Source organism: Crinia signifera, chromosome 6 (genome assembly GCF_055691185.1).
Source record: "Crinia signifera chromosome 6, ASM5569118v1, whole genome shotgun sequence".
NCBI classification, from domain to species: Eukaryota; Metazoa; Chordata; class Amphibia; order Anura; family Myobatrachidae; genus Crinia; species Crinia signifera.
The window spans coordinates 12,336,776-12,354,613 of NC_139222.1; the positions used below are offsets into that span (position 1 = coordinate 12,336,776).

Genomic DNA, 17,838 nt, shown 5'->3' on the forward strand with positions numbered 1-17,838 from the left:
CGCGATTTTGCCATAGGCTTCAATGTTAAAATATTTTTAACATTGAAATCGGGAGCGTCGCGTCGGTCTTGTGCCATTATAATGGCACAAGATGAGATGGACTTGATTAAGTCCATCTCACATAGGAAACAATGTGAAATGGGCCAATATGACCCATTTCACATTGTATATGGCCCCGTCGTACCCCACGATTGACGCCAACCCGAAGCGTGGCGAGCGGCGGCGGTGCGCGTCCTCCGACCTTTTCATACCCCTACTATCCACGTCGGCGTGGAGTTGAGAATAAGTGTGGCGAGCCACCGAGCCCGAAGCGTGGCGAGCGGACGCGTATACCTGTGAAGTTATACGCGTCCCCTCGCGGGGCTCGCTGCGCTCGGCACGCTTCAGGCTCGCTTTATATTCTCAACTCCACGCCGATGTGGATAGTAGGGATATGAAAAGGTCGGAGGACGCGCACCGCCGCCCCTCGCGGGCTTGCTGCGCTCGCCACGCTTCAGGTTGGCGTCAATCGTGGGGTGGGGTTGAGGGGGTAAAATTGGGGGTCTGGGGAATAGTTTACATTCAATCCAATGTAAAATAGGGTCCCAGGGACCCTATTCACATTTGATTCAATGTAAAACTCGGGTCGATCGCGTGGGTCGCATCGCATGCGACCGACGCGATTTTTTCCGACACGATCACCCTGATGCAAATCGGTGTGGCCGTGCTAGGAAACAAGTACCTTTTAATCCTATAGTTACAGATCACATGTTGGTAGGAGAACACATTATAGACTTTACGTTGATGAATATCTTGTTGGCAGGAATATGCATTGTGAGACATTATACTATGATTGTACATTGATAGGGATGCTAAGTATAGTCCGTTACAAATGTGTCCTCGTAATTCAGCCTCTATACGCCATGTAGTGCGATATTCCAGGTGACGGTGAGCGGGAAGGCCCTGTGCAACTCTGCTAATGTTTGGCGTCTTTTTTTTTTTTTTTTCAATACTGTATCTTTATTACAACATAACACAATCATAAAGCACAAACGATTGCACAGAGCAATGTGATCTCATGACCCCTGTATACTGTGCATTGCTGAGGCTGTATACGGAGCAGAAGAGATCTATTGGGATAAAGATGTCTAGCACAGTCTCCTCCTGCATCCTAGTCACATTGATGTTAGAAGGTTCTCACGTTACTTGGCATCGCCAGGAGGAGCTGTTAGGCTTCTCTGCATGTGTGTAGATTACTATTATATTTAGGTTTTATTACAATTAGGCATTGGGTCTTTGTCCAGAGTTGGATATACTAGTACTGTGTCCCCTTGGGTTGTAATATGTGCAGATAGCTTTATAGGAAAAATATCTATGAATGAAGATGTATGTTCTCTTCCCTCTTTGGCCCTTCCATATTTAGGCCGGTATCCTGAGTACATAATCTGAGTGAGTCACGGAGGATGGGGAGGAACAAGAATTACCGGACTGAGCGGATATTAAACCTCACCCTGGAGATCATCTGCCTGCTGACCGGGGAGGTGAGGTCACAGTGACATCACTCTTATCTCTATTACTGACACAGGGACCTGACTGGGGAGGTGAGGGGGTCTGGGAGTGTCACAGTGACATCACTCTTATCTCTATTACTGACACAGGGACCTGACCGGGGAGGTGAGGGGGTCTGGGAGCGTCACAGTGACATCACTCTTATCTCTATTATGGCACAGGGACCTGACCGGGGAGGTGAGGGGGTCTGGGAGCGTCACAGTGACATCACTCTTATCTCTATTACTGACACAGGGACCTGACTGGGGAGGTGAGGGGGTCTGGGAGCGTCACAGTGACATCACTCTTATCTCTATTACTGACACAGGGACCTGACTGGGGAGGTGAGGGGGTCTGGGAGCGTCACAGTGACATCACTCTTATATCTATTACTGACACAGGGACCTGACAGGGGAGGTGAGGGGGTCTGGGTGCGTCACAGTGACATCACTCTTATCTCTATCACTGACACAGGGACCTGACCGGGGAGGTGAGGGGGTCTGGGAGCGTCACAGTGACGTCACTCTTATCTCTATTACTGACACAGGGACCTGACCGGGGAGGTGACGGGGTCTGGGAGCGTCACAGTGACATCACTGTTATCTCTACTACTAACACAGGGACCTGACTGGGGAGGTGAGGGGGTCTGGGAGCATCACACTGACATCACTCTTATCTCTATTACTGACACAGGGACCTGACTGGGGAGGCGAGGGGGTCTGGGAGCATCACACTGACATCACTCTTATCTCTATTACTGACACAGGGACCTGACTGGGGAGGTGAGGGGGTCTGGGAGCATCACACTGACATCACTCTTATCTCTATTACTGACACCGGGACCTGACTGGGGAGGCGAGGGGGTCTGGGAGTGTCACAGTGACATCACTATTATCTCTATTACTGACACAGGGACCTGACCGGGGAGGTGAGGGGGTCTGGGAGCATCACAGTGACGTCACTCTTATCTCTATTACTGACACAGGGACCTGACTGGGGAGGTGAGGGGGTCTGGGAGCATCACACTGACATCACTCTTATCTCTATTACTGACACCGGGACCTGACTGGGGAGGCGAGGGGGTCTGGGAGCATCACACTGACATCACTCTTATCTCTATTACTGACACGGGGACCTGACCGGGGAGGTGAGGGGGTCTGGGAGCGTCACAGTGACATCACTCTTATCTCTATGACTGACACAGGGACCTGACCGGGGAGGCGAGGTGGTCTGGGAGCGTCACAGTGACATCACTCTTATCTCTATTACTGACACGGGGACCTGACTGGGGAGGTGAGGGGGTCTGGGAGTGTCACAGTGACATCACTCTTATCTCTATTACTGACACAGGGACCTGACCGGGGAGGTGAGGGGGTCTGGGAGCATCACAGTGACGTCACTCTTATCTCTATTACTGACACAGGGACCTGACCGGGGAGGTGAGGAGGTGAGGGGGTCTGGGAGCATCACAGTGACATCACTCTTATCTCTATTACTGACAAAGGGACCTGACCGGGAGGCGAGGGGGTCTGGGAGCGTCACAGTGACATCACTATTATCTCTAGTACTGACACAGGGACCTGACTGGGGAGGTGAGGGGGTCTGGGAGCGTCACAGTGACATCACTCTTATCTCTAGTACTGACACAGGGACCTGACCGGGGAGGTGAGGTCACAGTGATATCACTCTTATCTCCAGTACTGACATAGGGACCTGACTGGGGAGGTGAGGGGGTCTGGGAGCGTCACAGTGACATCACTCTTATCTCTATTACTGACACAGGAACCAGACTGGGGAGGTGAGGGGGTCTGGGAGCGTCACAGTGACATCACTCTTATCTCTATTACTGACACAGGGACCTGACTGGGGAGGTGAGGGGGTCTGGGAGCGTCACAGTGACGTCACTCTTATCTCTAGTACTGACATAGGGACCTGACTGGGGAGGTGAGGGGGTCTGGGAGCGTCACAGTGACATCACTATTATCTCTTACTGACACAGGGACCTGACCGGGGAGGTGAGGGGGTCTGGGAGCGTCACAGTGACATCACTCTTATCTCTATTACTGACACAGGGACCTGACCGGGGAGGTGAGGGGGTCTGGGAGCGTCACAGTGACATCACTATTATCTCTTACTGACACAGGGACCTGACTGGGGAGGTGAGGGGGTCTGGGAGCGTCACAGTGACATCACTATTATCTCTTACTGACACAGGGACCTGACCGGGGAGGTGAGGGGGTCTGGGAGCGTCACAGTGACATCACTCTTATCTCTATTACTAACACAGGGACCTGACTGGGGAGGTGAGGGGGTCTGGGAGCGTCACAGTGACATCACTCTTATCTCTATTACTGACACAGGGACCTGACCGGGGAGGCGAGGGTGGGTCTGGGAGCATCACAGTGACATCACTCTTATCTCTATTACTGACACAGAGACCTGACCGGGGAGGTGAGGGGGTCTATGAGCTACAGTTACGTCCATAATTATTATCAATGTTAGTGGTGGTCCGCAAATTGTCAAGACTCACTCTTCGCAGATCTGAAAAAAAAGAAAAAATCAACTAGAGAAATAGTACATTTTAAGTATTGTACTTGTGTCCAGGAAGGCATGTTTTTCTTTTTGCACGGGTTATATATACTATTGTTTTTCTATACTTAGGATTATATTGTTGTGAAGAAGTTTGGTGACCATGTCGAATCGAGTAAAAGTTCCCATATGTCAGGAGGACAGAGCAGGACCCAGCGCTCCATCACGGTGCCTCCACCTCGCTCACTAATGCATGAGCTGCACAATGACCAGAAGATCCTGGAACTCACCAATAAGATCATTCAGCTGCTGACCGGAGAGGTGACTGCTGGGAATGGGGCTTTATACAGTAACACCGGGGGATGTGACCGGAGAGGTGACTGCTGGGAACTGGATGTTATACAGTAACACCGGGGGATGTGACCGGAGAGGTGACTGCTGGGAATGGGACGTTACCCAGTAACACCGGGGGATGTGACCGGAGAGGTGACTGCTGGGAATGGGACATTATACAGTAACACCGGGGGGATGTGACAGGATAGGTGACTGCTGGGAATGGGATGTTGTACAGTAACACTGGGGGGATGTGACAGGAGAGGTGACTGCTGGGAATGGGGCGTTATACAGTAACACCGGGGGATGTGACCGGAGAGGTGACTGCTGGGTATGGGACGTTATACAGTAACACCAGGGGATGTGACCGGAGAGGTGACTGCTGGGAATGGGGCATTATACAGTAACACCTGGGGATGTGACCGGAGAGGTGACTGCTGGGAATGGGAGATTATACAGTAACACCGGGGGATGTGACCAGAGAGGTGACTGCTGGGAATGGGGCATTATACAGTAACACCTGGGGATGTGACCGGAGAGGTGACTGCTGGGAATGGGACGTTATACAGTAACACCGGGGGATGTGACCGGAGAGGTGACTGCTGGGAATGGGATGTTGTACAGTAACACTGGGGGGATGTGACAGGAGAGGTGACTGCTGGGAATGGGGCGTTATACAGTAACACTGGGGGATGTGACCGGAGAGGTGACTGCTGGGAATGGGACATTATACAGTAACACTGGGGGATGTGACTGGAGAGGTGACTGCTGGGAATGGGACGTTATACAGTAACACCGGGGGATGTGACCGGAGAGGTGACTGCTGGGAATGGGACATTATACAGTAACACTGGGGGATGTGACTGGAGAGGTGACTGCTGGGAATGGGATGTTATACAGTAACACCGGGGGGATGTGACCATAGAGGTGACTGCTGGGAATAGGACATTATACAGTAACACCGGGGGATGTGACCGGAGAGGTGACTGCTGGGAATGGGACATTATACAGTAACACCGGGGGATGTGACCGGAGAGGTGACTGCTGGGAATGGGATGTTATACAGTAACACCGGAGGATGTGACCGGAGAGGTGACTGCTGGGAATGGGACATTATACAGTAACACTGGGGGATGTGACTGGAGAGGTGACTGCTGGGAATGGGATGTTATACAGTAACACCGGGGGATGTGACCGGAGAGGTGACTGCTGGGAATGGGATGTTATACAGTAACACCGGGGGATGTGACCGGAGAGGTGACTGCTGGGAATGGGACGTTATACAGTAACACCGGGGGATGTGACCGGAGAGGTGACTGCTGGGAATGGGACGTTATACAGTAACACCTGGGGGATGTGACCGGAGAGGTGACTGCTGGGAATGGGATGTTATACAGTAACACCGGGGAATGTGACCGCAGAGGTGACTGCTGGGAATGGGATGTTATACAGTAACACCGGGGAATGTGACCGCAGAGGTGACTGCTGGGAATGGGACGTTATACAGTAACACCGGGGGATGTGACCAGAGAGGTGACTGCTGGGAATGGGATGTTATACAGTAACACCGGGGAATGTGACCGCAGAGGTGACTGCTGGGAATGGGACGTTATACAGTAACACCGGGGATGTGACCAGAGAGGTGACTGCTGGGAATGGGATGTTATACAGTAACACCGGGGAATGTGACCGGAGACGTGACTGCTGGGAATGGGACGTTATACAGTAACACCGGGGAATGTGACCGCAGAGGTGACTGCTGGGAATGGGACGTTATACAGTAACACCGGGGATGTGACCGGAGAGGTGACTGCTGGGAATGGGATGTTATACAGTAACACCGGGGAATGTGACCGGAGAGGTGACTGCTGGGAATGGGACGTTATACAGTAACACCGGGGGATGTGACCGGAGAGGTGACTGCTGGGAATGGGACGTTATACAGTAACACCGGGGGATGTGACCAGAGAGGTGACTGCTGGGAATGGGATGTTATACAGTAACACCGGGGAATGTGACCGCAGAGGTGACTGCTGGGAATGGGACGTTATACAGTAACACTGGGGGATGTGACCAGAGAGGTGACTGCTGGGAATGGGATGTTATACAGTAACACCGGGGAATGTGACCGCAGAGGTGACTGCTGGGAATGGGATGTTATACAGTAACACCGGGGATGTGACCGGAGAGGTGACTGCTGGGAATGGGATGTTATACAATAACACCGGGGAATGTGACCGGAGACGTGACTGCTGGGAATGGGACGTTATACAGTAACACCGGGGGATGTGACCGGAGACGTGACTGCTGGGAATGGGACGTTATACAGTAACACCGGGGGATGTGACCGGAGACGTGACTGCTGGGAATGGGACGTTATACAGTAACACCGGGGATGTGACAGGAGAGGTGACTGCTGGGAATGGGACGTTATACAGTAACACCGGGGGATGTGACCGGAGAGGTGACTGCTGGGAATGGGACGTTATACAGTAACACCGGGGGATGTGACCGGAGAGGTGACTGCTGGGAATGGGATGTTATACAGTAACACCGGGGGATGTGACCGGAGAGGTGACTGCTGGGAATGGGACGTTATACAGTAACACCGGGGGATGTGACCGGAGAGGTGACTGCTGGGAATGGGATGTTATACAGTAACACCGGGGGATGTGACCGGAGAGGTGACTGCTGGGAATGGGACGTTATACAGTAACACCTGGGGGATGTGACCGGAGAGGTGACTGCTGGGAATGGGACGTTATACAGTAACACCGGGGGATGTGACCGGAGAGGTGACTGCTGGGAATGGGACGTTATACAGTAACACCGGGGGATGTGACCGGAGAGGTGACTGCTGGGAAAGGGACGTTATACAGTAACACCGGGGGATGTGACCGGAGAGGTGACTGCTGGGAAAGGGACGTTATACAGTAACACTGGGGGATGTGACCAGAGAGGTGACTGCTGGGAATGGGACGTTATACAGTAACACCGGGGGATGTGACCGGAGAGGTGACTGCTGGGAATGGGACGTTATACAGTAACACCGGGGGATGTGACAGGAGAGGTGACTGCTGGGAATGGGATGTTATACAGTAACACCGGGGGATGTGTCTGGGTGATGACTGTATCATTGTGTGTGTCAGGTTCCTATAAGGTGTCAGGATGTCACTGTCTGTCTCTCCATGCAGGAGGGGGAGTATATAGAGGAACACAAGAGCCAGTACAAAGATATAATGAAGAATGACCAGAACTACATATCACTGGGTAAGTGAAAGTTTAACCATTCAGAGCAGGTCAATCTAAATAAGAAGACTCTAATATTTCTTAATTAAAAAGTGACCACAACACATCGGTACACACAGGGCCGTCCCTCAGTCCTCACTCACATAGCACAGGATCACCACATGGGGCACCTATCTCCATGTTATACATTCAGAGTTTTCCCATAGAGAATATCTAGGTAGGCTTTTCCCATTCTGGAAAACATCCAGCTGTTCCCTAAACCTTTGTCAGCCTGGTTCCCCCACGTTCTATCCTCTGATATTCCCATCATCACTTGTCCACCTCCAGACTGCTCATTCTCCTTCTGTCTCTATCTGCCTCTCTAGGCGTCTTCCTGCGGTGGCGGTTTTCTCTATCTCCTCAAGATGGCCGCTGCCTTGTTCCTCTGTGTCTATTGTTCTTTGTTCGGATTCTGGATTTTTAACACTCCATTCCTTCTCTCAGACCACAACCTCATTACCTCACATCTTTCCTCCACAGCCTCGCAGTATGACTCAACCAAGCCTTCATATATCTGCAGATATATATAAGATGTGCCCAAATGAAAAAGGTTGCGGGTTGTGTGTAATCGCAATGGGTTGATGTGTTTGCCGATAGATGGTGTGTCGGGTTTCCCAGTTGCGCAGGTGTAGTGAACGCTTCCCCTCAGTTTCTTCATTGCTCACACGGTGCACCATATTCCGGTGGTGTCAGCATTATGAGGCGGGATGCAAAAGCATCAAGGACTTGCCACGGCCTGGGCAGGCGGACGTTGCCACCAACACTACCACCATTCCAGCTGTGAAGGATATTATTCCCAACGTGCCAGACACTGCTCTCCGTACACCGCTTTCCTCCTGCGATAAATGCGCTGGTGGAATCCATCATGCATCTGACCGCGCGAAACACCTGTCCAGGAATGAAGAAACCGAGGAGAAGCGGCTCACTACACATGCGCAACCGGGGAGAAAAACGCTGCACCATCTATCGGCAAACACATCAACCCGCTGCGATTAGATACAGCGCCGCTACAGCAATAGTCTCCAATCCTTATATCTTCTGTTACGTTTCAACAACTTCGTACTGGTCTCCCATTTTTTTAACCGTCTCCTCTCCTGATGTGGCAGTCCCAAAATGTTATTAACACCCTTGAAACAGCCATTGATCAAGTGGTTCGAGCATTGTTCTCAGCGGTGGCACACAAAGAAAAAGCGGTTCCCTCAGGGGTTTTTCCTGCAAAATGGAATGTAGTGGATAAAAGTTTTGTCATTTTAATGACTGAACGGTTCCAGACTGTCATTCAGGACTGGGCATTGGTCTATTCCTCCCCACGTCCAACATGTCTACAAATTCTGCTAAATTTGGCACGTATAACACAAACCTCCCAACAGTCCCTATTTTAGCGGGACAGTCCCGATTATTAGGGCCTGTCCCGCTGTCCCACCCGCGGGCGGCAGTGTCCCGCGGTGTGGGGGGGCTGTGGGGAGTCCCCCCCGTCAGATGCTAAGCAGCGGGGAATAAACGCTGTGCGCATGTGCACAGCGTCTATTCCCGCAGCCAGGGGGCTGGGGGCATGGCTAGAGGCTCACAGAGCCTCTGGGTCATGCCCCCATAGCGGCAAAATGGAGGCATGACCATGTTAAATTAAGCCACGCCCTCGAAATTCCCAGCGCGCCTTCGGCGCGCACCAGCAGTGTCCCGGGTCCGGCGAGATAAAAGTTGGGAGTTATGATAACATACTACACCTACTGTATGCTCAGGATATTTTCAAATTAATATGTGTCCCCTCTCTCATCACTGTTCAACCCTTTTTAAAGCACCGCTTGTGACTTCCACCAATGACCTTAGATCAGGGGTGGCCAAAGCGGTCCTCAAGTTCTCCCAACAGGTCATGTGTTCCAGGCCACCTGTGGATCTGTAGAATGTATCGCTTAGGAATGAATGCAGCAGGTTTGAAAATGTGACGGTTAGTAATGACTACACCTGTGCCTCAGCTGGGTATTCTGGAAAAAGTGACCTGTTGGTAGGATCCAGATTGGCCAACCCAGATAAGATGTCAAGATTCAACTTGAAATGTTGCCCTGTACCACTCCTGCACCTTCTGGATCTTCTATTAGTTTGGTTCCACAAACTAAGTTGAATTTTCTGATCTTTTCTCCTTGTTACAACTAGCCCCTCACAAATGTTCATCTTGTTTTTAGCATCTGTAGTCATGGTAATTACTTTTAATCAGAACCAGATTCTACGATTAATTATGTACATTTTGAGTGATGGAATCTTTGGTAGAACTGTTTATGTGAAAAGTTGGAACAGTAATATTCTAACTTTACCTCTTTTACTGTTACCAGGCCTAGAGGTGCGTGTGAAGTGGAGACCACCATGTGACAGTGCTGTGTGAATGTGTGAGCCATGTTTCTGTTATAGCCACTAGGTTGAGGTTGTTAGAGATGAAAAAATCATGGATGGATGTTATTTGTTACCATTAGAGCATGCAATCAATAAGGCACATATTAGTGATTTGATGGGCGACGTGGCAAATGGATGGGACCTGGATTTGGTGATAATTCACCAGCTAATAAAAGCAGGAGAGATAGATTAACCCCTTCCTGACAGAGCTAGTTTTGGCGTTCCTGACAGAGCCATTTTTTTCAAATCTGACATGTCTCACTTAAGTGGGGATAACTTTTTTTTGCTTTTACTTATCCCAGTGATTTTGAGATTGTTTTTTCGTGACACATTGTACTTCAAATTAGTGGTAAATTTGGGTCGATACAGTCTGTGTTTTTTTGTGAAAAATACCAAAATGTCGTGAAAAAATGGAAAATTTAGCGATTTGCAAAATGTTAAATTTTCTGCTTGTGAGACAAATAATCATACCACTCAAAATAGTTAATAACTAACATAGACCATATGTCTACTTTATATTTCCATCATTATTTCAACTTCCTTTTCATTTTTTTGGACACTAGGAGGCTTACAATATGAATAGCAAATTCTCAAATTTTCAAGAAAATTTCAAACACTGATTTTTTTAGGGACCAGTTCAGTTCTGATGTGACTTTGAGGGACTTGTATGTGAGACACCCCCATAAATGATGCCATTTCAAAAACTGCACCCCTCACAGTATTCAAAACAGCATTTTGGAAGTTTGTTAACCCTTTAGGTGTTTCACAGGAATTAAAACAAAGTGTAGGTGAAATTTCAAAATTTCTTTTTTTTTGCAGATTTGCAATTTTAATACATTTTTCTAAGGAACACAGTACATTTTACTAGAGAAATGTGACTAAAAATTGATTCCCCCAATTCTTTTGTTTTCATAAATATCCTATATGTGGCCCTAGTGTGCACGTTGACCAAACCACAGGCTTCATAATAGAAGGAGCACCTACTTGATTTTGGAGACTCCTTTTTCTGAGATTATTTTTTAGGCACCATGTAGGTTTCTAGGCACCATAAGATGCTAAAATTTAGGAACCCCCCCACAAGTGACCCCATTTTGCAAACTACACCCCTCAGGGAATTCATCTAGGGGTATAGTGTACATTTCAAACCCCCAGGGGTTTCACCAATTGTGGTACAACTGGGCATTGAAAATGAAAAATTAAATTTTTTACACAAAAATGCAGTTCTGGCTCAAAATTTTTAATTTTCACAAGGAATGAAGGAGAAAAAGCACCCCAAAATATGTGCCCCAATTTCTCCCGAGTACGGCAATGCCTCACATGTGACCAAAAAATACCAGTTGGGTGCATGGCAGGACTCCGAAGGGAAGGAGTGATTTTTGGATTTTGCAGCTCAGATTCTGGTGGAATTTTGGTGGGTGCTATGTCGCATTAGCAAGACCCCCCAAGCACCAATACAGTGGAACCCCCCCACAAGTCACCCCATTTTGCAAACTACACCCCTCAGGGAATTCATCTAGGGGTATAGTGTACATTTCAAACCCCCAGGGGTTTCACCAATTTTGATACAAGTGGGCAGTGAAAATGAAAAATTACATTTTTTTACACAAAAATGCAGTTCAGGCTCAAAATTTTTAATTTTCAGAAGGTATGAAGGAGAAAAAGCACCCCAAAATCTGTGCCCCAATTTCTCCCGAGTACGGCAATGCCTCACATGTGACCAAAAAATACCAGTTGGGTGCATGGCAGGACTCAGAAGGGAAGGAGTGATTTTTGGATTTTGCGGCTCAGATTTTGGTGGAATGAATGGTGGGTGCTATGTTGCATCAATACAGTGGAACCCCCCCACAAGTCACCCCATTTTGCAAAGTACACCCCTCAGGGAATTCATCTAGGGGTATAGTGTACATTTCAAACCCCCAGGGGTTTCACCAATTTTGATACAAGTGGGCAGTGAACATGAAAAATTACATTTTTTTACACAAAAATGCAGTTCTGCCTCAAAATTTTTAATTTTCAGAAGGTATGAAGGAGAAAAAGCACCCCAAAATCTGTGCCCCAATTTCTCCCGAGTACGGCAATGCCTGACATGTGACCATAAAATACCAGTTGGGTGCATGGCAGGACTCAGAACGGAAGGAGTGATTTTGTGGATTTTGCAGCTCAGATTCTGGTGGAATTTTGGTGGGTGCTATGTCGCATTAGCAAGACCCCCCAAGCACCAATACAGTGGAACCCCCCCACAAGTGACCCCATTTTGCAAACTACACCCCTCAGGGAATTCATCTAGGGGTATAGTGTACATTTCAAACCCCCAGGGGTTTCACCAATTTTGATACAAGTGGGCAGTGAACATGAAAAATTACATTTTTTTACACAAAAATGCAGTTCTGGCTCAAAATTTTTCATTTTCAGAAGGTATGAAGGAGAAAAAGCACCCCAAAATCTGTGCCCCAATTTCTCCCGAGTACGGCAATGCCTGACATGTGACCAAAAAATACCAGTTGGGTGCATGGCAGGACTCAGAAGGGAAGGAGTGATTTTTGGATTTTGCAGCTCAGATTCTGGTGGAATTTTGGTGGGTGCTATGTGGCATTAGCAAGACCCCCCAAGCACCAATACAGTGGAACCCCCCCTCAAGTCACCCCATTTTGCAAACTACACCCCTCAGGGAATTCATCTAGGGGTATAGTGTACATTTCAAACCCCCAGGGGTTTCACCAATTTTGATACAAGTGGGCAGTGAACATGAAAAATTACATTTTTTTACACAAAAATGCAGTTCTGGCTCAAAATTTTTCATTTTCAGAAGGTATGAAGGAGAAAAAGCACCCCAAAATCTGTGCCCCAATTTCTCCCGAGTACGGCAATGCCTGACATGTGACCAAAAAATACCAGTTGGGTGCATGGCAGGACTCAGAAGGGAAGGAGTGATTTTTGGATTTTGCAGCTCAGATTCTGGTGGAATTTTGGTGGGTGCTATGTGGCATTAGCAAGACCCCCCAAGCACCAATACAGTGGAACCCCCCCACAAGTCACCCCATTTTGCAAACTACACCCCTCAGGGAATTCATCTAGGGGTATAGTGTACATTTCAAACCCCCAGGGGTTTCACCAATTTTGATACAAGTGGGCAGTGAACATGAAAAATTACATTTTTTTACACAAAAATGCAGTTCTGGCTCAAAATTTTTAATTTTCAGAAGGTATGAAGGAGAAAAAGCACCCCAAAATCTGTGCCCCAATTTCTCCCGAGTACGGCAATGCCTGACATGTGACCAAAAAATACCAGTTGGGTGCATGGCAGGACTCAGAACGGAAGGAGTGATTTTTTGGATTTTGCAGCTCAGATTCTGGTGGAATGAATGGTGGGTGCTATGTTGCACCAATACAGTGGAACCCCCCCACAAGTCACCCCATTTTGCGAAGTACACCCCTCAGGGAATTCATCTAGGGGTAGAGTGTACATTTCAAACCCCCAGGGGTTTCACCAATTTTGATACAAGTGGGCAGTGAAAATGAAAAATTACATTTTTTTACACAAAAATGCAGTTCTGGCTCAAAATTTTTCATTTTCAGAAGGAATGAAGGAGACAAAGCACCCCAAAATCTGTGCCCCAATTTCTCCCGAGTACGGCAATGCCTCATGTGTGACCAAAAAGTGGCAGGACTCAGAAGGGAAGGAGTGATATTTGGATTTTGCAGCACAAATTCTGGTGGAATAATGGTGGGTGCTATGTCGCATTAGCAAGACCCCCAAAGCACCAATACAGTGGAACCCCCCCACAAGTGACCCCATTTTGCAAACTACACCCCTCAGGGAATTCATCTAGGGGTATAGTGTACATTTCAAACCCCCAGGGGTTTCACCAATTTTGATACAAGTGGGCAGTGAACATGAAAAATTACATTTTTTTACACAAAAATGCAGTTCTGGCTCAAAATTTTTCAATTTCACAAGGAATGAAGGAGAAAAAGCACCCCAAAATCTGTGCCCCAATTTCTCCCAAGTATGGCAATGCCTCACATGTGACCAAAAAATACCAGTTGGGTGCATGGCAGGACTCAGAAGGGAAGGAGTGATTTTTGGATTTTGCGGCTCAGATTCTGGTGGAATGAATGGTGGGTGCTATGTGGCATTAGCAAGACCCCCGAAGCACGGTGAAATTATGAACCTAATATTCCATAGATGTGTGGTATAATTTAAAACACTCCTTTATACATAGGCCGGGTTTGTCGGGGCAAGTGTCACACTGGAAAATAGTTTGCTTTCTTATTCCCTTTTTATAGCAAACTTTGCACCTTTTTTGTGTCCTGCCCTTTTTTCCAGTGGAGGGGATTTCATCAGGAAAATGCTGCCCTGGTACAATACGGGGGCCAGTACTAGAAGTACTGGGGCCCTCTGCCTGCTGGTTCCCAAATATTAGGCCCTTTATGACTTCCTCTTGAAAGTGCATAAATGTCCCCCTCTGGCCGGTAGAACGGAATAGCACGTAAGCGTTATACAGTGCCATCTGGATGATATACACGGCCACCTTCTTGTACCAGATTTTTGTTTTCCGCAGGGCACTGTACGGCTTCAGTACCTGATCTGAAAGATCCACTCCGCCCATGTACCTATTGTAATCCAGGATACAATTAGGTTTGGAGGTGTGGGTACTAGCACCTCGTACAGGGACGGAGGTGGTACTGTCTCCGTGAATTGTTGTCAGTATAAGGACATCCCTCTTGTCCTTATATTTGACCAACAACATATTTTCGTTGCATATTCCCCTGCTTTCACCCCTTCTCATTACTTGGGCAATGTGCGTTTTTGGGAGGCCTCTTTGGTTCTTGCGCACAGTACCGCAAGCTGCTGTACCTCTTGAACCAAGGGCCTTAAACAGGGGGATGCTAGTGTAATAGTTATCCACATAGAGGTGATAACCTTTATCCAGGAAGGGGTGCACTAAATCCCAGACAATTTTCCCACTAACACCTACGAGGGAGGGGGGGCATTCTGGCGGTTCAATTCTTGAATCCTTCCCTTCATATACCCTAAACCTGTGAGTGTACCCTGAGGTGCTTTCACACAGCTTATACATTTTTATGCCATACCTTGCCCTCTTATTGGGAAGGTACTGGCGGAATTTAACCCTTCCTTTAAAATGTATAAGGGACTCGTCGATACAAATAAATTTTTCAGGGATGTACACCTCTTCAAATTTGGCACTGAAATGATCAATGACCGGCCTGACTTTGAATAGCCGGTCAAAGGTGGGATCATCTCTGGGTGGGCACTGTGCATTATCGGTGTAATGTATGAATTTAAGAATTGTCTCAAATCGAGTCCGGGGCATGGCCATACGGTAAAATGGAGTACTGTACAGAACATCTGTACTCCAATATTGCCTAATTTCTGGCTTTTTTACTATGCCCATATGAAACACCAGACCCCAAAACGTCATCATCTCTACTGCATCTACAGGGGTCCACCTAGCAAATGATGACGTGGGGTTTTGAGCAATAAACTGCTGGGCATATAAATTAGTTTGGTCCACCATTAAATTTATAAAATCATCAGAGAAAAATAATTTGAAAAAGTCAATTTCTCTGAGACCTGTGGAATCAAATTGGATTCCTGGCATGCCCAAAAACTCAGGAACCTGGGGCTCAAAATTGTCTGGTGGTGGGGTCCATACTAGATCAATTATTGGGGGGGGAATCTCAGCTGATCTACGGGGGCGTCTTTGAGGGGGTCCCTCATCAGCAGAGGAGGAAGAGGAGCTTAAGGCAAATCCTTCAAATTCCCCGCTTGCATCACTGCCTGTGTCAGAGTCAGAAGCAAGCATGGCATATGCCTCCTCCACTGAATACATTCTCCTGGATGATTGGGAGGACATTTGGGAGGACATTTGGGAGGACATTTGGGATGCCATTTGTATTTTTGTGTTACCGGTAGTGAAATGTTTCAACACGTGTATAGTGTAGGGGGGGGCACAAACTTTATTTCAATCCGGGGGGTATGTAGTGTGTAGTGTGTATGTAGTGCAGAAAAAAAAAAAAATGCTTTATACCAATAAAAAAAAAAAAAATGAAGGGGTAAAAAAAAAAAAAAAATGAAGGGGTTAAAAAAAAAAAAAGGAAGGGGTTAAAAAAAAAAAAGGTCCTGCGCCAAAAATTGAGCACAGATGTTGGTCAGTAACGTCTGTCACTGAACAGCGCTCAAAGGCAACAGGAATTTGATCAAAAAAAAAAAAAAATAGATCAACCCTGTGCCGAAAAAGATGATCAGTGATGTACGTCACTGATCAGCGCACAGCGGCCACAGGACACCCACAAAATCACAGTGTGTGTAAAAAAAAAAATTAAAAAAATACCCCACAGCACACACACAAAAAAAAAAGGTGATCAGTGATGCGACACTGATTACCAGTGAGGTGCAGCAGGTGCACAACCTTTGGTGCAACTGACAGGTATATATAAAAAAAAAAAAAACCTCTGTACCCCCAAAAAAGTTGCTGATCACCTCAGATATAGTGATCAGCACAAAAGGCGGGGACAGCAGACACAAAATTTAGCACTCTCTATCACTATCTCTCTCTATCTCTCTATCTCTCACTATCTAACACTATCTAACACTCTATGACACTGCAGCAGCAGCACTCACAGGTATATCTATATATAAAAAAAAACCTGCGCCCCCAAAAAGTTACTGATCAGTTAATTTATACTGATCAGCACAAAAGGAGGGGGCAGCAGTCAGTTATATAAAAAATATATAGCACAATCTGTCACTATCTCTCTCTATCTCTCTCTCTCTATCTCTCTCTATCTCTCTATAACTATCACACTGCAGCAGCACAAAATATAGCACTCTGTCAGTAGGCCTCTCTCTCTATCTCTCTCTCTCTATCTCTCTCTCTCTATCTATAACTATATCACACTGCAGCAGCACAAAATATAGCACTCTCTGACACTATCTCTCTCTCTATCTCTCTCTATCTCTCTCTATCTCTCTCTATCTCTCTCTCTCTATCTCTCTCTATCTCTCTCTATCTATCTCTCTATCTATCTCTCTATCTCTCTATCTATCTAGCTAATACAGTGCAGCAGCACAATTTCACAGGCACAATTATTGAACAGGATCCAGTAATCAATCAGCAGCGATCAAGTAAGTATTGCAGGCAGCAAGGTTCTGGTCAGTATGGCGGCAGGGGGGTACGGTGACCGCACTGCACGCTTTCCAGACCGGAATGGCGTCTGCAGTGCAGTCACCGTTAGTTTAAATCCCCCTCCTTGGCTGTGATTGGTCCGTCGGTCCGACGGACCAATCACGGCCTTTGGGGGCGGGCGGGGTGAGGTGGGGTGACACCAGTGTCACCCTTACACCCCGCGGTGATTGGTGCTGTACTTTACAGCACCAATCACCTCTGATCCCGTGTCACCGGCGAACGTTATTCGCCGGTGACACAGGAAAACGCTGTGAATGGCTGTTCACACTGAACAGCCAATCACAGCGATCGCCGACGGGGGGGCGGCATCGCAGCCCCCCCGGGGCATGCACGGACATGTCTGCTGTCAGGGACAGCAGACATGTTGAAACTGTCACCGCGTCTATAGACGCGGTGACAGTTTAAAGCCATGACGTACATTTACGCCATGTGTCGGAAAGTGCTTCCCGGCCATGACGTAAATGTACGTCAAATGTCGGGAAGGGGTTAATATACTTTTAGGAGGTTTGCAAATGTTTTTTTTTTTATGGTGAAAGGTTGTGGATGTTACTATTAATAAATAGAG

At 47.6% G+C, this 17,838-nt stretch overlaps 1 protein-coding gene across 1 annotated transcript in view; it reads left to right on the top strand.

Annotated features, from left to right (window-relative positions):
- The window catches only part of LOC146009515 (uncharacterized), a 36,582-nt gene that overhangs the window by 1,122 nt on the left and 17,622 nt on the right, over positions 1-17,838 (top strand). Inside the window, 3 exon segments of the mRNA XM_083149958.1 lie at positions 1,403-1,520; positions 4,189-4,377; positions 7,584-7,659. Coding sequence (XP_083006084.1) covers positions 1,443-1,520; positions 4,189-4,377; positions 7,584-7,659 — 343 coding nt within the window. The 5' untranslated portion in view covers positions 1,403-1,442.